The sequence below is a fragment of the Cynoglossus semilaevis genome, chromosome 6 (genome assembly GCF_000523025.1).
Source record: "Cynoglossus semilaevis isolate Cse_v1.0 chromosome 6, Cse_v1.0, whole genome shotgun sequence".
Lineage (NCBI taxonomy): Eukaryota > Metazoa > Chordata > Actinopteri > Pleuronectiformes > Cynoglossidae > Cynoglossus > Cynoglossus semilaevis.
Window position 1 is genome coordinate 17,008,107 of NC_024312.1, and position 25,757 is coordinate 17,033,863.

Consider the following 25,757-nt stretch of genomic DNA (forward strand, 5'->3'; position numbering starts at 1 on the left):
ACGGCTATAATACTACAGACAATGTCCTATACATAAAGGAAACACACAGTACAAATATAATATTCATAAGGATAATGTGCGGATAGACACTTCACAGTACACAGTTGCGTACTTTGTATTCACTCGCTGCATAGATGTATGGCAGTATAGCAGGCTGAAATTGAATCACCACATTCACGGTGGTGCTGTGGGTCCTGCATTATTAATGAGAGCTGTGCTGATTGAACATCCTGCCTCTTATTTGTGCCTGCATCAAGCTGGGAGCAGATTGACTTTGCACAAATATTACATTACAACTGAGCCCATTTGTTAAACATGCAAACCAGTGGCAACTTGGCAGCGTGTTATCATTAACATGAAATCCCCCACGTGCCTCCTATTTACTCATAAAGCATTGATCGTTTGCCACGGTGAAAAACAAAGATTCCATCGTAATACAACAGCTCTCTGGTACAGTTGTACCAAAAACAATAATACATTGTTATGTGCAAAATTCAATAATTAATTAAAGAATGAGTGTGTCCTCACTTTTATAACAAGTAACGGTATTTTGAAAGAGAGCGCAATAACAATATATTTGCCTGCACTTTGCACAATGCAGATGCTTTTTTGCTGGTGTAAACTCATAAGAAAGTTCAATTTTCCAAATAACTGGTTCCATTTAGTCACACACAAAAAAAGAGATTAAATGAAAATATTCAGATTTAAAATAGTTTGTTTTTGTTTCCAGATCTTTTCTGCTCTGGTTCATGTGAGAACTGCAACAGTTTCCGAATGTGTGTTTTCTGTGTGTTGTGAACGGTCTTTTTATTGCTGTTAAAAGCAAATTAAAGACTGACACCGATGTCTTCATTTGTTCATTTGTTGTAAAACAAATCTTTTGCAGAAAAGCCCAGGTATGCAGAGAGCTGGGACTTTGAGATTTCAGGCTCCTCATTTCTGCAGTTTGAGCTGAGTATGGGCTGCAGCAAGTCCTCTTCATTCTCCCATGGTGTTCGGCTGGAGTTTTCCACAGACTGCGGTCGTCACTGGTCTCTAATTACTCCAGAGTGTGTGCCCCCAGCTATCGGGTGTGCGGGCTACACTCAGAGTTCTATCTACACCTCTACCCAGTACAAACACTGGAGAAGGATCACTGTGTACCTGCCAAGTGCTGCAAAGTATGTTTTCTTTTCAAATCCCCAAATTACACATATTTAATATTGACTTACTGAAGCACACAGATGCTGAGACCTTCTCTTTCTTTGCAACATGAATCCTTCAGTTCTCCTAGAACTCGGTTCCGTTGGATCCAGACCCACTTCACTCCAGGGGCAGAAGGATGGGCTTTGGACAATGTTTTACTGGCACCCGGCTGTCCCTGGATGTGCTCTGGACATGGTTTGTGTGACAACGGACGTTGTGTGTAAGTTGATGATTTGATGGTAGACTTGGAGTATGTCTCTATTTGATGGTAAACGTGCTGATTCATCACCTTTTCTTTCCCACTGCACAGGTGCGACAAGGGTTATGGAGGACACCACTGTGTGCCGTTATCTCCTCTGCCCTCTGTACTAAGAGAAGACTTTAATGAGAACTTACTACAGGAGACGTGGCCTGAGGTGTATGGTGCCGAGAGGGGAACTCTTAGCGGAGAACCTCTTAAATCGGGCACCGCCCTCATCTTCAAAGGGGTACGGGACCATGGAAACCACTGAAACATAAGTTGATTTTCTAGATCTCTGACCAATGAGCAAAACTTGTCTGTCTGTCAACAGGATGGTCTGAGGATGATAGTGTCACGGGATCTGGACTGCACCAACACTCTTTATATTCAGTTTTCCTTTAAATTCATCACTAAAGGCAAGTCTTGGACTACATCCAAATACACTCATTTTGCATTCATTTTACCCTGTATCTGAATGGTATATGGTACAATTGTGTTGTTGTAGGTATCCCAGAGCGCTCCCACTCTGTGCTCCTGCAGTACTCAGTGAACGGAGGCATCAGCTGGCTACTGTTGGATGAATTTTACTTTCCAGCTTCCACCGACACTCTGTTCCTCCACCTGCCGCTGCCAGCCAGTGCTCAAAATAATGCCACTCGCTTCAGACTCTGGCAGCCGTACAACAGCGGTGAGGGGACGGACACGATGCGCACAATAATCTGACTTTTCATTATTTTGTCTGTCTCACTGTCTTTCTGTCTTTGGTTTTTGAAACACTGAAACATAATTGAATCTTCAGCGACAGCGACAGCTAATTTTAGACGACATTCCTGTCACATTGTAACCACCACAATATTATTCCCTTCAGGTAAAAAAGAGGAAGTGTGGGTGATAGATGATCTCATCATAGATGGCAGTTCTCTACACAACCCACCAGTGGTGATAGACAGCTTTGATGAAGGCCCTAATGAGTCCAACTGGCTGTTCTTCCCCGGGGGAAACACTGGCCTCTACTGCCCTTACCACAAGACTGGCCTGTAAGACAGAACGTTCTTGACTTTGGAAGTTTGCCTCATGTTCTACTTAACCTTGAGTCACAATTCACATACAGTATGATAAACCATGTGTTTTTGGCTGGTGCAGAGAAGAGGACGAGTCTGCCATGGTGTTTGTCTCCAGTGAGCGTGGAGAGCACTCTCTTACCACCAGGGACATTGAAGTGAATGAGAATACTATCGTTCAGTTTCAGGTATGAAAACCCCGCCCCTTAATGACTTATTTTTCCAGGAACAGTCAAAAGGTAGATCACTGTGGACACACACTGCAGCTCTTCATCTTGATGTGTGTGTGCATCGCTGTGTCTCTAGATTAATGTGGGTTGCACAGCCGAAAGCTCCTCTGCCCATCCAGTGCGTCTCGAGTTCTCACGGGACTTTGGTGCCACGTGGCACCTCCTGGTGCCTCTTTGTGCCGGAGGCCCCCAGCCCTCCTCACTGTGCTCCACCGAACTTCACCCTGCGAGCATCTATTTCCCTGGCACAACACACGGCTGGAGAAGGGAGGTCATTCACTTTGGAAAACTTCATCTCTGTGGGTAAGGACCGCTCCACAAAAATAAACGACCATAAAACTGAACTCTCTCACTAATGGAGGATTTTATTTTCCATACAGCTCTGTGAGGTTCCGCTGGTACCAGGGCTTCTTCTCGGCTGATTCAGCTCCACCAACATGGGCTCTGGACAACATCTACATAGGCCCACAGTGTCAGGACATGTGTAATGGTCACGGTGCCTGTGTGGGTGGCACCCACTGTGATTGTGACCCCGGCTACTCTGGAGCAGACTGCTCTGTACCTGACACGCCCAACCCTGATTTCCTCAAAGAGGACTTTGAAGGTAAAAATCACACCATTTTAACTTGAATTCTATAATACTGGACAGGTTTTCAGTGATTTTGGTGTTGTGTTTTGCTGATGTTTGCTTTGTGTTATTTAAGGAGGACCTGTGAACTCTGAGAACTTCAAACAACTTAGCGGAGGTAAACCATCCAGAAAGTGTGGCATCATGTCAAGTGGGAACCACTTGTTCTTCAGTGAAGATGGTCTGCGAATGTTGGTGACCACTGACATGGACCTTTCAAATGCCAGGTATAGTGTTACAATAACATAAGCAATGTCACCTTTGTAGTTTTCTGTTACAATCCAGGAAGTAATTCTTGTTCTGCGTATGTTCTGTGTAGGTTTGTTCAGTTCTTCCTTCGTCTTGGTTGTGGTAAGGCATCTCCAGACCCACGCTCCCAGCCAGTTCTGCTGCAGTTCTCTGTAGACGGAGGCCTTACCTGGGGACTCCTCCAGGAATTTCTCTTTAGCAACAGCAGTAATCAGGCTCGCCTGGTGGCTCTGGAAATTCCACTACGTGCCCGCACTTCCTCCACCCGCTTCCGCTGGTGGCAGCCTTCTGAGAACGGACACTTTTACAGTCCATGGGTCATTGACCAGGTAGTTCGAACTATTATTTTAATCAAGTACATTTCCTTATTATAGTTCAAACAATGACGTTTGCAGTTCATTTCTTTCTCCATGCAACCAAGTTATCTACACACCTTCTATCACACAGGTGGTGGTAGGGGGCAGTGCAAGCGGATGGGGACCTCTGGAAGACGACTTCTCCTCAATCGATGGCCGCTCCTGGCTCCTTCACCCTGGAGGAACCCGCATGCCTGTCTGTGGCTCTGATGGACCGGCCTTTGCTTTCATAGAGAAGTCCAACACTCGCTACGCTGTGACCACTGACATCAGTTTGGGACAAGATGCTTTCATCCAGTTTGACTTTTCAGCCTCCTGCTCTGTCACCAACTCCTGCTACTGTAAGTAGAGCCTACTTTTTGTCATAATAAAAAATAAAAAATAAACTTTTGGTGTGTTAGTTAGTTTGTTGATAGTTTTCCTTCTCTTTTGTCTCTGTAGCTGTAGAGTTGGAGTACTCTCTGGACCTGGGACTCACCTGGCAGCCTGTGGTCAGAGACTGTCTGCCCACCAGCCCAGACTGTTCCTCCTACACTCTGCAGAGGCTGCTGGTGTCTGACACATACAACAAGTGGGGACGGATTACTCTGCCCCTCCCATCGTACGTCAGGTCAGCACTGCCATGTATTTCACTTGCAATGAAATGACAGAGTAGCTGTGTAAAGTACAACCCCATGTTGATGTCCGATTACAATACCGTTAACACGATGTCTTCTTAAGGTCTCCAGCCACGAGGTTCAGATGGTTCCAGCCCGCTCCCTTTGACAAGCAGCAAACCTGGGCCATGGATAATCTCTACATTGGAGATGGCTGCCCCGACATGTGCTCCGGACATGGCCGCTGTCAACAGAGCTCCTGTGTGTAAGTAACTGCAGTCTGTTGCACACTAAAAAAGGAGTTTTATTCTCATTTCAACACATGTTAAAAACATGAGGTGGTTACCCTGGTCCTGGTACAAGCCCAATAACAAAAAATGATGAAATGTGATATGTTTGAAGTTAATATCGCCTATAAAACTTTGTATGTGGTTAAATTACACTATACATTCATCAAAATTAACCTGGGTTAAATATGTTGCCTTTTAATAATCATGAAAAAATCAGCGCTGCTCAGTACATCTCATTTTCTGATACTCCCATCTATATATACTTGGTTGGTTTAACTCCAAACTGTTCCTCAAGGGGCTGTGTGGCTGCAGGTTTTTGTTCTAACCAACCAAGAGCACATAGTTTGACCAATCAACTGTCTGAAGACTGAGGTCAGTTGATTAAACCTGTCAACTCAGGTGTGCTACTGCTTGGTTGGAACAAAAACCTGCAGCCACAGCGGCCCTTCGTGGAACAGTTTGGCCACCCCCGGTTTAACTTAACTGAATGTTTGAGCATTTTTGTCCATCTCCACCAGGTGTGACCCAGAGTGGGGTGGAGAGTACTGTGACGAGCCAGTGGTCTCTTTGCCCTCTCAGCTGAAGGACAGTTTCAGCCGAGCTCCCTCAAACAGCCACTGGCACCTGCTAACAGGAGGAAAGCTCAGCAGTGTGTGTGGAGCCGTGGCCTCTGGAGCTGCGCTGCACTTTAGTGGTGTAAGTTACAGTGTATGTGTGGATTAGCATCATAGCAAAGGTTAGCAAAGTCACCAGTCAGTCCGCAGTTATACTGGCAAACTCTTGATAGTGAAAGGCATATAGTATAAACTGGAAAATACACGCTTTAGCAGAGCCAAGGTGTCACTTAGTCAAATATTGATTTGTTGAATAAAACACCATGAAGTGAGCAGCTATCAGCCTTCATCTGCAGCTTAAATTTTCCCAAGGCACTTACTAGAGGACAGTATGTGAAATGGATATCCTTTGGCAGAGTGATCTGGATATTGATAAACTACATGGCCCTCCTCGCTTTTCATATAGAATAAATAACACTGGACTAATTTAAGGAATTGTTACTTAACACATTTCCCCACTGATTACAAATGGCTGCTGAGGAATGTAGTGGGAACCATGGATCACTGTTGTAGTCTTTGGTCAAGCTCATCTGAGATGGCCCCAGAGATAAATCACACGTTCAGTGATAAGATGATATTTTAAGCAACATCACAAAAATGAAACAGTTCATCAAAACAATGACCTACAAAGATGCAAACGTCTAGGATATGGGTGTAAAAATATTTAAAAAGTCTTAAATTGTCGACCAAACTGGATTAACAGTTTAGAGTGGACAATGCTTTGAGTTTTAACACAGCGGAGCAACTCAATAAATAAATAAATAAATAATACTATAAATATAAATATTAACATCAAACAAAATATCTATAATCATTATGATGCTATTGTAATATTATTACACATACATAGTAGGATAAAAGATCTATTAAGTTTGACCTCATATGTATTTTTTACTTCTGTGCACAGAGTTGTAGTCGTCAGTTGGTGACAGTGGACCTGAACCTGACCAATGCTGAATTCATCCAGTTCTACTTCATGTACGGCTGCATGATCCCCCCAAGCAACCGTAACCAGGGCGTTCTCCTGGAGTACACCTTAAATGGTGGCATTAACTGGCACCTGCTGACGGAAATCTTCTACGACCTGTACACAAAGCCTGGGTGAGTCTTGTTTTCTCCGGTGTAAAACCTAACTACAGTGAGTGCAGACAGGTGAGGCAAACACTGACTAAGGCAAACACTGTGTCATTTGTCTCCAGGTTTGTGAATGTACTGCTGCCCTCTGCAGCCCGGCAGGAAGGAGTGCGTGTGCGTTGGTGGCAGCCACAGCACGATGGAGCAGATCACAGTGACTGGGCACTGGATAATGTCCTTATAGCAGGCTCTGACCCACGGGCACAGATCTCTGACACTTTTGGAGGAGTGGCACTGCCCAACCATGAGAGAGCTCCTGCTGATGAGACCTCAGGGAGAGTAGGGGACCAGACTGAGCAGGAGGAGGCACCTATTGGTATGACAAGACTAAATAAAGAATTAATATGGCAAAACATTAAAAAAAATAATGCATTGAAAAAATGCATTTTTCCCCTTTTTTAGTCAGCGACCACTGGTTGTTTTCAGAGGACTGCTCAGTGCAGCGGTTCTGCAGCTCTCCAGATGGGGTGATGGTGTGTGGAAATACTGATGGAAGAGAGGTGTACGCAGTCACACATGACATTATCCCTGAAAAGGGCTGGGTCATGCAGTTTAAGGTACAAACCTTGTTTAGTACTTTAGTTAAAATGTGTTCTGTGCTGTCATATAAACAAACAGTTGTTGTATATATTTATCGTGGTTAAACAAACCTGTCCTATCTAGATCTCTGTAGGCTGCAGTGTGTCTGAACGCCCTGCAGACCGCCAAGTACACGCTCAGTATTCAGTGGATTACGGAGTGACGTGGAAATACCTGGTGCCCCAGTGCCTCCCTGCTGACCCCCGCTGTAGTGGTCAGGTCTCACAGCCATCAGTCTTTTTCCCCTCTGAATCCTGGAAGAGGGCAGTGTATCCTCTGCCCGACAGCCTCGCTGACACGTGAGCCCATTTTGTTTTGATTTATCTCATGGCCAAACGGTGTGTCCTGTTGCAAGCTCAACATAATTACTGATTTTTAATGAGTTATTGATAACCAAATATAAATCAGGATTGTGGTGAGGTGATGTCGATTTCAAATATAATTTCCCTCTCTGTGCCCCAGTGCGGTGCGCTTCCGATTTTATCAGCAGCACTCAGACACCCAGTGGGCAGTGGAGAATTTCTACATCGGACCAGCATGCAACAGCCACTGTGGGGGACACGGGGACTGTCTGGACAAGCGCTGTCTCTGCGACCCAGGATTCACTGGACCAAACTGCTACCCCAGCACTGCATTAAAGGTAAATACACCTGGCTCCTCAATGTCAAATGTTCTATGTGCTTCAGTTCTATGCAGTAATCTTCGGGTCGTATTCTGTAGGCATCTCTGAAGGAGCGTTTCGACTGGGACGGCTCAGCTGGACAACAGTGGCAGGTGCTGGAAGGCGGTCGTCCCTGCACTGACTGTGGTGTGTTAGTGGAAGGAACCGCCCTGTACTTTGGTGGAGCTGATGCCAGACAAGCCGTCACAACTGATTTAGACCTTCGTGGAGCCAAGTTAGTCCATATTTGTTGGAAATGTTAAAACAGCTTAAGTGTTAATTCATTGATGAAATTAAACAGATAAAAATGTGAAATCCTCAAAACTCATGGGTAGAATGCTGCTATTATATAATGCTATTCAATAATTCTACCATCCATGTACTTATTGATGCTCCAATACACAGTTACTACTTTTAGTGTGTGTTAGTTACACACTTCAAACTTAAAATACCTTCTCACCTTCTCGTATGTAAATGTGGACAACTTCTGCTTATGTCAGTCCAGCCTCAGTGAGCACAGGGCAGACAGTAAGTGCACGGCTGACAGGCTGATTGATACAACTGTCCACTGGATTTCCTGGAACTGTCATCTGATTGATGTTGTTGAGGACAACGACTTCACTGAGGTTTTGAAAGCAAGGCGTTGCCCCCATCAAGTTGCACAGCAATGACTAAAATCCACCAACTTTTTAAAGCTAAATTTATAGTTGTTGTCTTGACATTTTTCCAGATTTTTTTTGGATTACCGCATTTTCCAGACTATAAGTCGCTCACACCAAAGGATGAAAAAAAGTGCAATTTGCAGGAATAGCAGATACTAGTGCACAAGCCTAGAGTGCCCTCTAGCGGACGTCAGAGTGAAAATAACAAACGTCAAATCATATATTCTTATGTATGATCCAGCAATATACAAATAATGTGTTGTCATATTAAGTAATGTTGAGTCATCTTGAATATTTATGATCACTCCTGATTGATTATAATCATAATTAATCAATAATTATTTAATAATTTATGAAATTTAACAGCTCTATTTTTTCCTCCTTAATTTCTGTGTTTCTTCACAAATATCATTCATATGTGTTTTGTAGGTTTGTGGAGTACTGGGCCAGGATTGGAAGTGAAGATAACATGACCATGTGTCATCGGCCAACGTGTCGCAAAGAGGGCGTGCTCCTTGATTACTCTACAGATGGAGGTGCTAACAACAGTACAGCTGCATTTTCTTTTTTACTTTTCTAACATCAAGTTTTTCATCATATTTTTATTGTTTTCTCCCCAGGTGTGTCCTGGACACTGCTGCATGAGATGGACTACCTCAAGTATGTGTCAGTGAGGAGAGACTATATTGTCCTCCCAGAGGGAGCACTCACTAATGCTACTCGTCTACGCTGGTGGCAGCCATTTACCATTTCCTCTGGCCTTGCCAGCCCCAGCTTGGAGAGAGCCCAGTGGGCTATAGATAACATCCTGGTGGGTGGGTCAGACATCAATCCATCCACACTGCTGGACACCTTCGATGACGGTGAGTGTGTGGCCGTGGTCATAAATTAAGCATAGGGCAAAAAAAAAAAAAAATTATTTGGAAATGACTTGGACTCTTCCTCCTTTTGTGTTGGCTGTCGTCCAGAGGGCGTTTCTCACGAGGAGAGCTGGAGCTTCTATCCTAACGCTGTGCGCACGGCTGGTTTCTGTGGAAACCCTTCATTCCACTTGTACTGGCCAAACAAGAACCAGGACAGGACACACAACATCCTGGCCACTCGGGAGCTGATTGTGCAGCCAGGTTATATTCTTCAGTTCAAGGTATACTTTCTGCCAGGGAGCCCCACACACAGGGTTGGTTGTTTCATTCACTGTGGCTTCAGTTTTGAACACCTTTCTCCTTTGTGCTGCAGATTGTTGTGGGGTGTGAGGCCGACACCTGTGAAGATCGTCATTCTGTTCTGCTGCAGTACAGAAAGGACGCCAGGTAGGAACACGGAGAGAGATGAATTCAAATGAAATTAAAACAACAGCTGCAGTACACTGAATGGACTGAAGCTGCGGCCTGAGGGACTGTGGCTCAGACGGGGCACTGAACATGTAGAACATTTTAACATTTTAAGGAAATACTAAAATCAACTGAATTAAAAGTTGTATTTTGACTTTACAAACCTTGATTAGGAAAATAACCGTGTGTCAGTGTTGCAGAGATTGTGTGTGTGTGTGGTTGTGAGTAGAGCAGGTGTTAATTGTGAATCTGCATACTGTATGTCAATACAAAAGTCAAGCCGTGTATTTTTTAATGAAGGAGCATTTGCTTTTTTTGATTGCTTCATACAACTCTCTCCATCACAAATTGATACATCTGGCTGTATATGTATAATGTACTTTTTATTATATATATATTTATATATATATATATAGCTATATGTTATTTTTGATAACAATGATATATAGTCAACATTTAAGTAATATGTAGTTAATATGTTAAATAATATGTTATTATCTCCAATATAGTCAACATTTAAGTAATATGTAGAATCTCCAAAGAAATGTAAAAAACACAAAACAGTAGGAACATTTGTGTCAGAGTAGCTGTGTCAAAATTCCTAACAGAGACACGTTTTGTCTTTGTCGCCAACTGTCTTCTTTCTTTGACTTATATGGCTCAGCACTAGTGCTATGTGTTATTTTATATTGAATGTTTTTTGTCCTCAACAGGTCTGATTCATGGCAGTTGGTCCAGTCAGAGTGTCTCCCGTCATCAGTCAACAACGTGGGCTGCTCTCCTTTCCAGTTCCATGAGTCCACAATCTACAGTCCAGTGAACAGCTCATCATGGACCAGGGTCACTGTCCAGCTACCAGACCATGTCTCCTCAGGGTACAGCTACACCTTACTTTATTGATGTCTTATACTATACAGTATGTCGTATACTCATTCATGTCATGTCTACTCTGTCTATATAACCAGGGCAACCCAGTTCCGCTGGATTCAAAAAGAGGGAACAGGAGAGAGGCAGAGCTGGGGAGTGGACCATGTTTATATTGGAGAGGCCTGTCCCAGGCTCTGCAGTGGCCATGGTTACTGTACAAGTGGAGTGGTCTGCATCTGTGATGAGGGATACCATGGTGGGCCAGAACCAGAAAATCATATTAAAACCACTCCTCAAATAATTCAAATCACACCTCTACTACTGTCCAGCAGTGGTTTTATTGGTAAAGTGTAAAAAACAACCCTGTCTCCTGTGTCTCCGTACAGGTGATGACTGCTCCCTCTCCAACACTGACCTGCCCAGCTCCATCAAGGACAATTTTGAGTCCGGCAGTGTGTCTCAGCAGAGCTGGCAGCTGATCCAGGGTGGTGGAGTAGGCAGCGGCTGTGGGCAGCTGTCACCACATGCCCACGGGGACTCGCTCTACTTCAATGGCTGTAGGATGAGGCAGGCAGTTACTAAACCGCTGGACCTCACTAGAGCCAGGTACAGGTACTACCAAAACATCCCCGGTACAAACTACTGTAGTACGATCTTAGCTAAATTATCTGGACCACTCAGATCTGTATTATTAGTCATTTCTTTCCTTTCTTTTTTTCTTCTTCCTGCAGTAAGATCATGTTCGTGCTGCAGATTGGCAGCACGGCCCAGACAGACAGCTGTAATATAGCTCTGGATCAGGCTAACACAGTCGACAGAGCTGTGCTCCTGCAGTATAGTGTCAACAATGGAGTCAGTTGGCATGTAATCGCTCAGCACCAGCCCAAGGACTTCATAAAAGCCCAGAGAGTCTCCTACAACATCCCCCTGTGAGTCACACAGACATTTGAATGACATCTTCCTTCAGTGACACAGTCTATATTCACAGATCCAGATATTTTTTGTATTTGTTCACCAGTAATATAACCTGGGAGTTTGCTGAGACAGAGAATGACCCTGTAAATATACTAATGTAATAACTGACGTATCTACTGAGCTGCACTGACCCTGAAATGTTTCCACCGTCTCTCCAGAGAGGCAAGGGTCAAGGGTGTGATGCTGCGGTGGTGGCAGCCACGTCATGACGGTGCAGGACATGACCAATGGGCATTGGACCATGTGGAAGTTGTTCTGTGAGTACTCAATTCCCAGCCTGCCTCTGGCCCCGTAGACTGGCCCCAACAGAGCCATGTTCTGCCCTTGTCTCTACTTCTTCCCCAGCTTCATCTGTAAGACAAAAAAACGGTCCCCTCTGCTCCACACAAACACAGAGAAGCTGCACAGACAGTAAACTACCACAGGCACATTTCAAGGGTCTGCACAACAACAATGACCGGGACTCACTAAACAGTGAATAATGCCAAAGACAGCTGTGTGTGTCACATCCACAGGGATCTGTTTGTTGATGGCTGCTCTGTGTATGACAGTTCATTGCCTACTATTTGATCATATTTTCAGTGTCTTGCAGAATTGATCATTTCTTGTTTGTCACTGTTTACACCCAAAGCACCTGGTCAAGTTTTTATTTATGGTGTTAGATTTCAATTTTCACTATCGACTTTCAATTATAGATTATAGCCAGAAACATTGGGTTTCTTCTTCATAGTTCAGAATGTCTTTAGAAAAAATGTCTTTGGTTTACAGAGACATATGGGCAACAGTTTTATTGACCAGTGTCAACAACATAGGTCGACTGGCTCGTCACTCTGATGCCATATTGATAACTGATGCTATATTGTGATATTGCTATTTTACTGTAGCCATTATTGTTGGGTTTGTCTCTGACAAAGCAGGGAACATGTTGTTGGTTGACCAGTGTCAACAACATAGGTCGACTGGCTCGTCACTCTGATGCCATATTGATAACTGATGCTATATTGTGATATTGCTATTTGACTGTAGCCATTATTGTTGGGTTTGTCTCTGACAAAGCAGGGAAGTGTCTAAAAAATGTTTATAATGTCTAAAAGTAAAGGTGGAATGTAGAATATACTACCTTAACAAAGCTGCTATAACTGCTCTGTAGGATTCTTCTCTACCTGAAAAGCCATTTGACATTGTTGTGTTACCAACTTGTTCTATTTGGTGAGTTATTACTCCTCTACAATAACCAGAGTCAGAAAAGCTACCTTTAATTTAAACTTGCTAAACCCAGGTAGTGGGTTTAGTTACAATCTTTTTTGACTTCCAGTATTTCTCTTGCACTTTAGCAACTACTGCAGCTGACGGCACAATCTCACAGGAGGAAGTCAGTTTTCAAATACCAGGAACTAGGTACTAAAACTTTAATTCAAGGAATTCTGTAGGGCACTGAAGATATGACGAAGGCCTCAGCCACAGTACCATTGAACATTCTCTGCATGTGACTGTGGACATCAGAGCAATGTTCCCTCTGACATGAGCACCAAGTGTCCATTCACAACCCGATGCATTTCAAATGCTGCTTACAACAGTCATTGAAGGCACGCCGGTACTTCATGTTCAGTCACATAAACATCAATCGCACAGTAGCACTGAACCCTGTCCCTGTCCCTGTTCTCTAGTCCATGACCACTCCCACTTCCCTGTTCACCGTTCACGGATTTCAACAGTGTCTGCTGAAAAGAGTAACCGTGATGCTCACACTTTGCTCTGTTGTCGGTTGCTCTCTGCTCACCAATCCGTCAGACCATGACCCTCGAACCCTTACTCTCCCCCTCATTTTTCTTTTTCCTCCCCACTCCTTTTCTTTCCTGATGTTTTTAACCATGTGGTCCTGCCCCCCTCACCTCTTCCTCTGCCTGTGTCACAGAACATCCTACCTTCCATTATCCTCTCTTTTCTTCTCCTTCTTACCCTTTTGTGAATCCTGTTTCCTGTTTAATGTTTCATTTTTCTTAAATCAGCTGCTAACGTTTACCTTCACCTAACCATTATTTCTTCTGCTTAACTCTCTACCAAAAAACCCTTGATCTTTTTCATTTTACTCCACCTTCTCCTTTTCCCACTAATTTTCATTTTAACGTTGGATTCCTGACCTCCTTTCTACCTTCTCCTTTTTCCTTCCGTCCTACTTCGGGCCCCTGCCTTCCCAGGCCAAGGCTCACCCCCCCTCAGACCTTTCTGAAAGACAGCAGTTCCCTCCTCCTCCTACCTCTCCCCTCTCGCGCTCTAACCTCTGCTCTCTTCTGTATTCTGCTCCCTCTGGCATGGCTGTAGTGTCAGGTAAGTTCCCCGCCACTTTCTGAATGCAGCCCCCTCCTCTACCCTACTCCCAACCCCCCCGTTTAAGCAGAGCACACTCTCCCCCTCCTCATTACTGCCACAGTCATTTCCATGAGCGCCAGGCAGGTCAGCAAACAGACCAGCTGCTCACAGTGCACAGGTGGAGGCTCACCGATGTAACCATCACTGCACAGATCAGGAGAGACAGCTCTCAGGCCGTGAAGCAAATCAATTCACATCTTCACAGAATAATTGTTGGCAGTTTTTTTTTCTTTTTTCTTTAGTGTTCTAACAATACTACATCTGCCAAATGTATCAAGAAGAATCAGTGATAAATCAGTTTATACAGTTACACTGACATTTATACTGCTAATCTTCAGATTTCAGCGTTTCTGAGGTTTTTGTGTGTGTGTATGTGTGATGTAATCCATCACTATACCTGTTTTCTATGAATTGTTTGAGCTGCTATCACTGTTAGGAACTGTTGTTGGTTGTTTTTTTTTTGTTTTTTTGGCTGTATGAGCCCACACTGGTCTGTTCATCAGTAGTATCTGTGGATCTAGGATTGATTTCTAACTCTAACTCTATTATCAATAATGTCATATTATCATTATTGATGCCATTCGATTCACAGCTGTGCAGCCACCTGCATGGTTTGGTGTTTCTACTTTTGGATGTGTGTTAGTTTCTGAGTTTCCTCCTCACAGTTCAAATCAAACCAGCTTCCTCACACACTTACACACAACAGCAGCAGACTACCATCCATCCCTCCCATTCACTTTTACAGTTTTAGATCCAAAGCCATCTCCCACCCACATACACCAGCATCCCTCCCCCCCCCCCCACCCCCCCCCCCCCCCCCTTTTCCTATTCCCCCCCCCCCCCCGCTTCGCAGAGGCTCCTGCCTGCCCTGGCTGTACTCCTGGCTCACTGGCACCGCCCTGCTGGATGGAAGAGCAATGAACAGGCTAAGCAAGAGCGATCTCCCGAAGCTTCTTCTGTGTCTCTTTTCTTTTGAAAACCACCCCTTACCTTCTCACACCCCTGAACTATATTGTATAAATAGTCTGTCCCCCGACTTCACCTCTGACCTCAAACACTCAGAGTTCTCCTGTAGTTTTTGTGATAGTATGTCTGTTCAGTTCCGTCTCCTCTGTCATGTCCTCTAACAACTGGTTGTAGTCCCTCTTTCCTGTCCACTGTCCCCCTGCCTCCCATTTGTGTTTTACAAACTCCGTTGTGTAGAGCAGCACCGACCACTGTGTCTGAGAGACTCATACAGCAGATGAATGTTTGAGGTTATGGCTGAGTCCAGCATGACCTAGTGTGTGTGTGAGTGTGTGTTTGCATGCACGGTTTGGAGTGTTTACAGATAACAAGTCATCACAAATGTTCACACTCCTCCTCTTTGCCTCCCTCCTTCACTGTCTTTCTGCCCTCTGCAGCACCCGTAAACAAAACTACATGATGAACTTTGCCAGACAGACCGGGGTGCGTCACTATTACAGCCGCAAGAGGCGGGCACTGCGGCAGCGTGCCTGAAGTCCACCATACAGAATTAGCTCTCTGACCTGACACATCGACCCCGACGCGCACATCTCTCTTTCTTCTGACATGGTTCTGACGAGTCCAGTCCACCAGTGGAGACTCTTCAGACACTCCCTCACCCACCTCTCCTTACCCTTCGCCTGAAACCTGGAACAACCAGTCAGTTTACTCCAGTCATTCCAAACGTGTCCATTCACACGGGTCGGCGTCAATGAAACTCTGTAGAAAGGAGTAAAGTGGCAACATTTTGTTTACTTTTTTCAGTGGACGTTTGGGGGTTTCTAGTTGTTTCTAATTGTTGCTGTGATTCCCCTGAGTAATGTTCCTTCCCTCTGGCTCACCTCCCAGTCACTCCACCTCCTCCTCGTACCTTGCTTTTCCTACCACACTGTGAAAATAAGAGATAATATATCACTGCTGAACTGACCAGCCAAATGGAGGGTTGTCTGCCAGTTCCATTGAGCCGCCCGGAGGAGGGGGTTTATTCCACTGCCGACCACCAGTACGGATGAAGACGGTGATGAAGATGCCGACCGTTAAGAGGAATAACAGTGAAGAAGAAAAAATCGTACTGTGTTCTTGCTGTTCTGTGTGTCTGTGGGTTCTTTTTGTGATGAGTTGACTGTGGTGTTCTGTTGATTTGTTTGTTCATTTCTACTAACTCGTATGCTTTTGAGTGGGGAAAGGGAGGGGGGGGCTGGGGTCTGTTTTCTCTGGGGTGGCTGAGGGCTGGGTGGGAAAACCCCAGAAAAGAAGGAACAAAGGATAGATTTGCACGACGTGAAGAGGAAAAACTACGATAAATGAAGGACTGTTTTTTTGTTTTGTTTTTTTAATCCTTTTTATATATGTTGGTTCCCGAAAAATACAGATATTTATGGTAAATGGTTCTTCACATAACCTATTTAAGATGCACTGTGCGTGAAATCTGTATGTTATTTTTTTAGTGTTAAGTTATTAGGCTGATGAGTCAGGCTCTCAGACTCTGCATCATCTCCCCTCTTCCGTCTTGTGCTGTTTCTCTCTCTCTCTCTCTGCTGATTTCTGATACCTGGAGGTGAGGCTCTGTTAGTGTTGTTTTTTTGAAGTCTGTGTAATATGGACCCTCTGACCCTCAGTGTAACTCCAGTATAGCAATCTCCTGTATATATATGTATATCCACTACGGGGAGACCCAGCAGCCTTATGAAAGGGAAATAAAAAAAATGGCCAAACCTCATACTGTACACAATGCCTCAGCTGTTTTTTTCCCCTTTAAAATAATTATATACTACCTTATACTACGTACTACATTTCAAGTAATACGATCTTATGCAGTACAGGTCATGTGCTTACAAACAAAACTACAATCAGAAAGCTAGCCTTCTAGCCTTTTCACCAAATGTGTCATCAAGAGGTCCAGTCAGACTTTGCCTTTGAGAAAGACTTTCCATTCTCCATCCACATTTTTATAATTGTATTTTTTTAATCATTGATGCTTGACAGTGAATTGCAATAATTATGAAAATTTAAATATGCAATGGAAATTTTACTACTAGTACTATAAAGGTTTAATTCATAATTCTTTGTGCATTTTACAGTTTTTTTGTTTTTGCTTTGTATGTAAACACAAAAAGCTGGTTTGTAGTATTACTGTAGTTTTTCAGTTTTGCCACATTCCTGACATGTATTGACAGTAAGAAAATTAGATCAATAGTGTGTGAGTAGACAATGCGTAAACATTTTAGAGAACACAGAGCGTGGTATGTTTATTCAAGGATACACAATAATAAAAACATTTGAAAATATAAAATTAAAACACATTAAAATCCTCTCCCACTACACTGGTGCTGGCCTTCATCCACACTCTATGCTGAGGCTGCAGTTCATCGTCATCCTCGTTGACATGAAACTAAAATGCTTGTAGCACGGACCACCTGGAGTCTTTGATCACAGGAAGCTGGCCACCACAGTTACAAGTGTCAGAGCTAAGAGGAGGTGATAGGCCCTGACCACCAGGCAGGAATTACAGTACGGCCCTTCACAGCAGGCGTAGCTCATGGTGTAGACACTTCCTTTGAAACGGAGTTTGTGCACCTGGCTGCAGTCTTTCTTGGCCATGCAGCCTCGAGCCGACAGGGCGCTGTGATTCCCGAAGCGACCATCTGCCCTGAAGCACAGCTCGTCGGGAGGACACTCTGTCACAATGGGCTTGAATGACTTCTGCTTCTCCATGATGGGGCTGTAGTAGCAGCGCAGATTGTCACACAGCACCGAAGGGAGGAGGTGAAGGCACAAAACAGACAACTGCAGAAACTGGGACATGGTCAGCCTGCAGGAAGTCAAAGCAAAGTCTGGTGACAGAGCAATTGGAAATTATAGCACAAAAAAGGTTTGAATTTATTTTAATCAATATTATTAATTTGTTATGGGAAAAAATGTTTAGTTTATATCCATCATTCAACAACATCTTACCTGCACATTTTGTATCCTACAGAGAAAACCTCCAAAAACTGACTCCAGATCTGTCTGAGGAAACACACCTGTTCTACATTCACTCTTCAATTATGACATACATCAATCACCACAAAGTCTTTGTTTAATTTTGCTCTTATTTGTAAAGGAGCACATAGATCTATGATTTATTTATTTTTTCTCATTGGAAATATATACAATACTTACAACAAACACCAACTATCACAGCATTAACATATGGCCAAATGTTAATGTCTTTCAGAGGTGCGTTAAAGGACCTGTGGCTAACAGGCCTCTGGGCAGTCTGGGTCTGTCTAAGCTGTGACAGAAGGTACCGTGTTGTTCCTCACTGTTGTGTAGTTACCACATGAATCCCAAGAGTTCTGTCTGAGGACATGGTTCATACTGACGTCGTCTGTCCCCTGTGTCTCCAGCCCCAGGAGCTTCTTCAGACTGGAGTCCGACTTCGGTTTGCTGTTACATTTATGTCCACAGCAGCAGGTGTGACTGGCGTTGTACTCGATCCCTCTGTGGGAGAGGATCTGGTAGGAACCACAGAGCGTGCGGCTCAAACAGCCCTGGGATGAGACGATGTGGACGGAGCCGAAGTAACCTCTGGAGCTGGAGCAGAGATGGTCCGGCGGACACTGGGTGGTCAGGTTGGTACAGGTTTTGCCTTTGTACTGTAGAGGACAAAAGTGACACAGCAGGGTGTCCAGGGTTACAGCTGGGAGGACCAGAGCTGTGGACAGCACAGTGACGGTCAGGAACCAATGTGGTCCCATGTGACGAACACCTCGTCTGTATAGAAAAAAATATGCTAAATTAAAACAAAGGACATTAATGTTTGTTTTTTCAGTGTTTACAGAATATGTACCATTTACCTGTCCATTCTTTGTGATCTCATACTGCAGCAGCCTGCAAATCCTCAAAATTAAGACAGAGCTACTGATTAGCAAACACCAACAGCTGTGACTTTGGCTCCTAATCAGCTGACACATGGGCACGGTCAAAGTAGCAGCACAGAGACAGAGAAAACTACTCATAAACATCAACAATAAACATCATTTATATTTGAACTTAGTTTTAAAAATGACGATTTCTCCTCTTTTATCGGTGTCCACTGAGATTTAAAGTAGAGTAACAGTGCCATCTATTGGCTACTGTGTTGAATAACCTTGATGTTAACAAACACATTAAGAACCCAGACGGAATGCTTTCCGCGCCTTATTTTTTATTTTTAATATATTTAGAAATAAGACATGTGGTGATGAATGGTGTGTGTATCGTCCGTTTTTAATGATACATTTGTTTTCACGTTCCATAATCAGATGAAAAGGACAGTCTTCCCTCCGTGTACAATGGTTCCTATTGGGAAAAAATAAATACAAATAAAATCTTCCTGAATTAAACTGTTCCTGCTGCTGACTCGTTAGACACATTAGTGCTGCCCTTACAGTCACGTCCTCATCGTCGTCCACGTCATCATCTCTCCATTCGTACTCCTCTGCAGGGTCGTAGTTGTACAGTGGAATCAGCTTGTGACGTAATTCATCCACTCTGAAGTGAATTAATAAAAGGATAAATGATTTGAGGTGTAGTCAGTGGGAATTAGGTCGTATTACACTCATTTCGGACGGCAGAAATATAATTAAAAACATTCTATGACGTCATTCACAATTTTAATTGAATTGTAGGTAGTTTGTTATGAAGCTGCCAAATTCATGACATGACGTTTTGTTTGTTTTTTAGCCAACAATAAACAAGGTTCCTAAAGTTTACTAGTAAAATGCTTTTTCTTAAGATGGTGCTGAACTTTAAAAACATTTTCACTGTAAAAATAAGAAAACAATAGTTAAAGATAGAAGAGTCCAACCCACCTTATTTTTTTCCTCACATATACAATCTGAAGGGGGAAAAACACACTGTTGTAATCAAGGATGTGGTGTGATCAGACATTGTGGAAGTCGTCTTGGAGCAGAAATGTTCTCACCACTGCTACAGCACATCCAATCAGGAACAGGAATATAAACGGGGTGATGACATAACCAGCAGTGGGGCTCAGAGGTGAAAGGTTTGGAGTGGTGTGATTGAAAGTCATCTTCCTCTTCCTTCTCCCCCGTCATGCAGTACTCCCCTCTGCTCTGAGCACCACGGGTGACACCTTTGTGATACATTTGGAGGATTGCCGTTGAAGTGAAACATGAAACTGAAACATGGCGAACTGTAAAACGCATGGTCAAACATGCAACATGTACTCTGTAATAAGTTGCCAAATGAACAGGTCCAAATGTCCTTCACACCACCATTCACCAGCTGTCCATCATACAGTAAATCTCACCTCATGAATCACTTGTGCTGCAGGTGAAGTCACGTTTCCCTCTCCTACCATTTCCCTTCACCGCACATACACACACTGTTAGGAGCTCCAACCAGCCTAATGACATTCCAGAGTGAGGAGTTGATATGATCCAAGAATCTAGTTCAGCTGCACTGGTCTGGAGTCTTTATAAACATACTAGTGACATAGTATCAAGAGAGGAAATTAAATATTGGAAAATATGTTTTCTGTTGACTTTTTAATCAGATTTAGTCATGTCTTATATATCGTTATTGATGATACAATTACATTTATGAACATTAACAGGGAATGTCAGTAAAACTGGAAATGTTGGTGAGCTGCAAACAGCCCAGCTGCAAGATACACTGTCAGTAAAAAGTAATATAAAAGAGTAAAAATTCAAGTTGTCAGTGGGGGGAATAATTATTAATAAAGTATGATGCAGGTATGCAGTCTTAAATTCTACTTCCTTTTTATGGTAAAGTTTACGTTTTGATAAACTAACAGAAGCCTTGAAGCAAGTTATTGTTTAGAATCTTTTTTAAATGTTGTACTATGATTCCTCCAGCAGAGGGCGCTTGTTGGTCGAGCTGTGGGAGGAGACCTAGGGCGGGAGGAGGAGGAACCAGAGGAGGACCTTTATCCTTCTGGTTCTGGTCTAACTTGCTGAGCCTGGTCTTAAAGAGCGTTGACGGTGTTGCTAGAATAGCGCCTCCAACCTAATGGTAAGTTGCCAAAACTCAAATTAACTCCTGAATTAAACAATTACACTATAATGTGTTAACAATCAGTCAGCTATTACGCTGACTCTGTGTGGGCAGTTAAAAGTTTCTTCCATTTATTTATTGTAGAAATGGTCAGATTAAGGTTTGGAGGTGTGAATGTTTTTATCTTTTTTCATTTTACTGTTTCACTTTCTATAGGACTAGCTCTGCCCAGCTATCGAGAGGTGGAGATTTCCTGTTTAGATTTGAAATGCTGTTAATTATTAGACAAAGTTAACAACCTTTGTCTTATTTTCTACTGAAGTCACAGAACAATACATACTGATTCTTATACTATATTTATTTCTTGTAGTCTTTTTTTTCTCCTAATACCAACATCCTGACTTCTGCCATGCTTTGATGAGAAGATGAACCAAAAGTGTGAAACGCCTGAATCTACCACCACAGCTGATACAGACTCTATGTGAAATGTGACAGATCCTCCTGTAAGGATGTATGGAAGAGGATGGGAAGACGATGGTAATGATGGTAATGAGGGTGATGCCCCTTTGCCTCTGACACAGCATCTAGAGCAAATGCACTTGTACGAAGAAATTGATGCCCCTTCCAAGTACGAAGAAGTCAATACCCACAAGAACCACCCACCATGCCCTCAGCTACAACCCTCTCAAGATAAACCTCGACCACTCCCTGCGCCCCCCATTCCACCCAGAACTATACTTTATTCTGAACCTTGTCTTCCAAATAGTCAGGGACCCGTGCCCCCACCGGTTCCTCCCAGGACACGATTCCCCGTCAGGCAGTTTTCCTGTAACCTCCCAGGGCCCACCCACAGACTGACCCGCTCCACCACCGATACTGACATTCATGTAAGAATGTCACACAAATCCTGGTCTTCATTTTTGAACCAATTCCTCCTCGTAACAGTTTGAAGTTCCAGGGTCTTAAACTGTTTTGTGTTGTCTCTTCCCACCAGGATCAGTGGACCATCTCCCTGACTGACACTCCACAGGGCAGCTGTAAGAGGCTGACATCGTTTTGTGAGGCAACTGCCAAGTAAGGAGATGAAACAGAAACTCATTCTTACATATTTCAGGGAGTTTCACCGTCTCTGTGGAAACCAAACCATTTTGGTCTTTGTTCTCAGGTTGATGTCGGGCAATAAACACACCGAAGGTGTTCAAAATGTAGGTGTAGTGTGGGGACGCACCAAACAGATCCACTCTGCTCTGCTGCAGCAGGTGGAGGTGAATGTCAGTGTGGCCTCACAATGGGACCATAACCAGATTCAAATCCTCACCACTGGTAAGATCATTCTCTACTGTACTACATATTGACATGTAGTGGTACTTCTGATTACTGAATACCAGAGGTGGGCAAACCATGTTCCTCCGAGGACTGAAAGTGGAACAAGGACCATAAACTATCATTTATTTACTGCAAATAATTTGCCTTTTTTCATATTTGTGACAGCGACAGGCAAAACTATAAAATACACTTCCACTAGGTGGCTTCACATGGTTATAAAACTAAAAAGAAACCCAGATACTCAGACTGTCTTTCTTCAGCTCCTGCAAGTATATCAGTTTTGCGTTCAACTAAACAGCAAAGGTTTCACACTGATAAAATATGTCGTGATTAAACTGAAAATTGAAGTATGTTGTATTCCATTACATATACATATTTGTTGGTGGTGCACATTGGGAAACAAACAACCTTGTTTACATTGTAACAGTGCTCGTTGATGACAAAAAATAATCTGACGTAATGAACTGATATTGTTGTTCAACTCTACCCTGAAATGTTTAGTTTGGTAAATATAACACTTTTGTGAAAACAGTTGAACCGCAGGCCTTATTTTGGGCACCACAGCTCTAAAATAAAACGAGAAACACCTATATGTAAATTCAGTAGAGCTTCGCTGTGCTGTTGACTGTCTAATACCTTCGTCTGTTTAGTTAAAGGGCATGTTGTCTGACCTTTGACCTTCCTTCAGTAAACAGGACGGTGAAAAGTCTGATCGGTGAAATATTCCAACTGTTGTCCATCGCCTCCTACACAGCTGAGCATTATCTTCTGAAACTGTGCGACACTGATGAATACCTGCAGAAGTAAGTCTGCCACCTTTACTGTATCATACATTCATGCAGTAATCATACACTGAACGTGGTTCATGTCTTCACTTCTGTCCAGTGAAGAACTGCTGGGGGTTCATGAAGCTGTTCAGATTTATTCCAGGTCCAAACTCGTCATCCCCCTTCGACTTCTCCATGTCAACAACCTCAAATACCAGCTGCCAAGGGATGTAAGTGTTTATGGTCTAACTCTCCATTCACAGACTCTTTACAGATAATTAACCAAGAAGGCGTGGCTTCTTTTAAAAGTTCAAATCCTGAGCTGTTACTGCACCCTTAGCTCTTGACTTTGCCCTGTTTACACACAACGTCATGGTGACGCTGATTTCATATCATAATTGCAGGCCTTTTATGATTTTTAATCAAACATTATCTTAGTTCTAAATATTTCTCTTTTTTATTATTCTTATTATTCTCTGTAAGGAAGCGGACGATAGGCCACCGTTTCAACTGTTCCAAAGTCTTCCACAGTCTGCCTGTGTCTCAAACACCTGCAGGTGAGAGGACAAACACTCACAGCTTTGTACAAATGGTTCCAGTAACTGTGCCAACTGTTCACTGGGTCAGGTGTCAACTAATGTGTGTTTGTAGAAAAACATGGTAGAATGTCACTGTATGATTGTCCTGTGTGTGTGTGTGTATGTGTGTGTGTGTGTGTTTGTAATATTTTCCCCTTCGTTCAGGTTGAGCCTGGAGAATATGCTCAGCAGTTACAACAAAGAGATGACAAAACTCATGAAAACTAAGGTCAGTCCCAGACCTCAAGGCTTCTGTCACGTATTTGGGGTCACACACACACACACACACACACACGATCATGTATTGATTTGACACTGATTTCCTGTCTAATCTGTAGAGTGCTACAAATGTTAATGTTCTTGTGAGCCATGTTCGCACCATCAGCAGTCTGCTGTGTGGTTTCTCCAGTGTGGAGTTGGAGGATGTCATCAGCTGGTTCAACAGACTCATTCCCATCCATGTGGTGAGATACTATCTACATTGTACTATGGACTAGGGTTTGTCATTCATTCATTACGACCAGCAGAGGACACCCTCGACCTACGTTGTTTCATGGTCACGTCATGAGAGCTAAAATAATTTGGTAATACAATAAGTAATCAAGTTGTCTGATTTTTACCAAACTTCTTTGTTGGCTTTGATAGTCATAACACATTACTGAAAACAAAAATGCATCAGAAATAAGGAATATAAACTGGTACCAATGAACTAATGAGTCATGATGTCTTGATCTTCCCACAGAGTCCCGATGAGATTGAGAATGGTGAGTTCCTTCTCTCTCTGGTCGCTTTTTACACTCAAAACATTTGTGACAAAAGTACTGTAGCCGCAGACCTTTATCTTATCTGACCTCTGACCTCTCAAATCGCTTTTACACAGCGTTTCATTACATTATTCAGTTCCATTCACTCCCACAATGACATTGCACATTGTCCTTCTGTCATACTGTGCAATATTCACATGTACAGTTTGGGGTTTCAGTATGTGTCTGACAGTGTGCCCAGGGATACACTGGCATTTGCACTGCTCAAGAGATCATACTAATGTACTATAGTACGGCATAAAACTGTCACAGTATTTACTGGTTGAGTTGAGTGACCCTACATTGGCAACCACATTTGTTTACTTTTCAACAAACCAAGAGTTCCTTCCAGTTTGTACGGCCTATAGTCTACAAACAGGATAACTATGATATAATCATTTTGCTTGTTAAATCCGTTCTTTGTTTGGGGGTTTTTGTGTCCTAAAAAAACAGCTTCATTAATGTCATCATTGTGCTTGTGAACTCCAGCAGTGATCATGCTGCACAATGCACTGCTCAAGGTGCTGCACATTTTTTTCAAGAACTTCCCGACTGACTTCAGAGCTCCGGAGGTCGCCCGTGTTCTGCCAGTCTGCGATGTTGACCTCTGCCAGGAAATCTGCCAGTTCAACATCGCAGCACTCTACAAACTAGACCGTAGCTGGCTGAACGTGTGGGTTTGTGTTTGTGTTGTCGACAACCCACAGACATTTTCATCACTGACACACAGTGTCATCTCTGACGGGGCTCTTCTTACTTTATTTTTTTAGTTATGAGTACTTCTCTTTTTCCTGCGATTTGATGTACGGCGGAAGGAAACTCTGTGACACTGGCATTTCTGAAAATATCAGCACTGCCCTGTCGCTTGGAAACACGATCCATTGTAACCGCATGTAAGAACAGATATATGCCGTCTTTATTTCTGAACAATGTTGCATTTCCTATATGAAAAGATATTTGTTGTTTTTAGGATGGTGTTTGCTGTTCCTGTGAACGTGCTCCCGTACGAGAGCATGTTGATGATTCACCTGAAGGGCTCTAAGAAAGGGAAGAGCCCTGAGGGTTTAGGCTGGACGGTACTCCCTCTGTACAGAAACAGGTACGTGTCCACGTCTGGAACATCTCATGATGTTCTGTTCACTCATTTTCTCAGCTTCAGACGTTCACACTAGTACTCACACTACGTTCTGTATTTCTTCATGCAATCTATAGATGAATGTGTCAGAGCAGCCACAAGTGTTTTCAA

At 43.3% G+C, this 25,757-nt stretch overlaps 3 protein-coding genes across 9 annotated transcripts in view; 2 read left to right on the plus strand and 1 right to left on the minus strand.

The window, feature by feature from the left end:
• reln (reelin) overlaps positions 1 to 16,754 on the plus strand; it is a 95,065-nt gene extending 78,311 nt beyond the window's left edge. For 2 of the 3 annotated variants that reach the window (XM_025056528.1, XM_025056527.1), the window contains 31 exons: positions 887 to 1,160; positions 1,265 to 1,405; positions 1,496 to 1,673; positions 1,758 to 1,842; positions 1,932 to 2,114; positions 2,295 to 2,463; positions 2,570 to 2,675; positions 2,794 to 3,020; positions 3,098 to 3,321; positions 3,422 to 3,572; positions 3,665 to 3,923; positions 4,042 to 4,291; positions 4,392 to 4,560; positions 4,671 to 4,811; positions 5,355 to 5,532; positions 6,358 to 6,551; positions 6,650 to 6,900; positions 6,987 to 7,141; positions 7,248 to 7,462; positions 7,626 to 7,803; positions 7,884 to 8,059; positions 8,916 to 9,022; positions 9,107 to 9,349; positions 9,455 to 9,630; positions 9,723 to 9,796; positions 10,531 to 10,692; positions 10,783 to 10,940; positions 11,071 to 11,296; positions 11,416 to 11,613; positions 11,818 to 11,916; positions 13,858 to 13,981. In XM_025056528.1, the coding sequence (XP_024912296.1) occupies positions 887 to 1,160; positions 1,265 to 1,405; positions 1,496 to 1,673; positions 1,758 to 1,842; positions 1,932 to 2,114; positions 2,295 to 2,463; positions 2,570 to 2,675; positions 2,794 to 3,020; positions 3,098 to 3,321; positions 3,422 to 3,572; positions 3,665 to 3,923; positions 4,042 to 4,291; positions 4,392 to 4,560; positions 4,671 to 4,811; positions 5,355 to 5,532; positions 6,358 to 6,551; positions 6,650 to 6,900; positions 6,987 to 7,141; positions 7,248 to 7,462; positions 7,626 to 7,803; positions 7,884 to 8,059; positions 8,916 to 9,022; positions 9,107 to 9,349; positions 9,455 to 9,630; positions 9,723 to 9,796; positions 10,531 to 10,692; positions 10,783 to 10,940; positions 11,071 to 11,296; positions 11,416 to 11,613; positions 11,818 to 11,916; positions 13,858 to 13,981 (5,471 nt within the window). Of the gene's footprint in view, positions 1 to 886; positions 1,161 to 1,264; positions 1,406 to 1,495; positions 1,674 to 1,757; positions 1,843 to 1,931; positions 2,115 to 2,294; positions 2,464 to 2,569; positions 2,676 to 2,793; positions 3,021 to 3,097; positions 3,322 to 3,421; positions 3,573 to 3,664; positions 3,924 to 4,041; positions 4,292 to 4,391; positions 4,561 to 4,670; positions 4,812 to 5,354; positions 5,533 to 6,357; positions 6,552 to 6,649; positions 6,901 to 6,986; positions 7,142 to 7,247; positions 7,463 to 7,625; positions 7,804 to 7,883; positions 8,060 to 8,915; positions 9,023 to 9,106; positions 9,350 to 9,454; positions 9,631 to 9,722; positions 9,797 to 10,530; positions 10,693 to 10,782; positions 10,941 to 11,070; positions 11,297 to 11,415; positions 11,614 to 11,817; positions 11,917 to 13,857; positions 13,988 to 15,432 lie in introns of those variants that run through there. The other variant, XM_025056529.1, reaches the window with a different exon arrangement.
• A 502-nt stretch (positions 16,755 to 17,256) lies between these two features.
• On the minus strand, positions 17,257 to 20,345 carry LOC103380434 (sperm acrosome membrane-associated protein 4-like). Of its 5 annotated transcripts, none has more exons than XR_003049959.1 (7): positions 20,331 to 20,345; positions 19,983 to 20,153; positions 19,870 to 19,895; positions 19,447 to 19,549; positions 18,874 to 19,357; positions 17,990 to 18,790; positions 17,257 to 17,846 (listed from the first exon to the last, which is right to left on the minus strand). XR_003049959.1 is itself a non-coding variant. In XM_008312421.3 (4 exons), the coding sequence occupies exons 3-4, from the start codon at positions 17,995 to 17,997 to the stop codon at positions 17,465 to 17,467; spliced, it is 390 nt and encodes a 129-aa protein (XP_008310643.1). In that variant the 5' UTR covers positions 17,998 to 18,043; positions 18,197 to 18,790; positions 18,874 to 19,127; the 3' UTR covers positions 17,257 to 17,464. The 5 variants fall into 5 exon arrangements, 3 of the variants coding, with proteins under 3 accessions (XP_008310643.1, XP_024912299.1, XP_016888357.1); XR_521672.3 differs by lacking the exon at positions 20,331 to 20,345 and having other exon boundaries at positions 17,257 to 17,868; positions 17,990 to 18,043; positions 18,197 to 18,790; positions 19,983 to 19,997; XM_008312421.3 differs by lacking the exons at positions 19,447 to 19,549; positions 19,870 to 19,895; positions 19,983 to 20,153; positions 20,331 to 20,345 and having other exon boundaries at positions 17,990 to 18,043; positions 18,197 to 18,790; positions 18,874 to 19,127.
• Positions 20,346 to 20,915: 570 nt separating this feature from the next.
• Positions 20,916 to 25,757, plus strand: part of pik3c2g (phosphatidylinositol-4-phosphate 3-kinase catalytic subunit type 2 gamma) — a 13,215-nt gene continuing 8,373 nt past the window's right edge. Inside the window, exons 1-13 of the mRNA XM_008312415.3 lie at positions 20,916 to 21,055; positions 21,408 to 21,924; positions 22,032 to 22,111; positions 22,203 to 22,360; positions 23,052 to 23,166; positions 23,249 to 23,360; positions 23,614 to 23,687; positions 23,874 to 23,937; positions 24,047 to 24,172; positions 24,451 to 24,472; positions 25,001 to 25,184; positions 25,282 to 25,404; positions 25,482 to 25,610. Coding sequence (XP_008310637.1) covers positions 21,547 to 21,924; positions 22,032 to 22,111; positions 22,203 to 22,360; positions 23,052 to 23,166; positions 23,249 to 23,360; positions 23,614 to 23,687; positions 23,874 to 23,937; positions 24,047 to 24,172; positions 24,451 to 24,472; positions 25,001 to 25,184; positions 25,282 to 25,404; positions 25,482 to 25,610 — 1,565 coding nt within the window. The 5' untranslated portion in view covers positions 20,916 to 21,055; positions 21,408 to 21,546. The remainder of the gene's footprint in view (positions 21,056 to 21,407; positions 21,925 to 22,031; positions 22,112 to 22,202; positions 22,361 to 23,051; positions 23,167 to 23,248; positions 23,361 to 23,613; positions 23,688 to 23,873; positions 23,938 to 24,046; positions 24,173 to 24,450; positions 24,473 to 25,000; positions 25,185 to 25,281; positions 25,405 to 25,481; positions 25,611 to 25,757) is intronic.

What these genes read in the sequence shown, in the direction of transcription:
- LOC103380434 (XM_017032868.2), bottom strand. Translation starts at nt 18,896, where the DNA reads ATGAGATCACAAAGAATGGACAG. An exon ending in AGATCACAAAGAATGGACAG is followed by an intron (nt 18,791 to 18,873) that starts GTAAATGGTACA and finishes TTTTCTATACAG; the next exon opens with ACGAGGTGTTCGTCACATGG.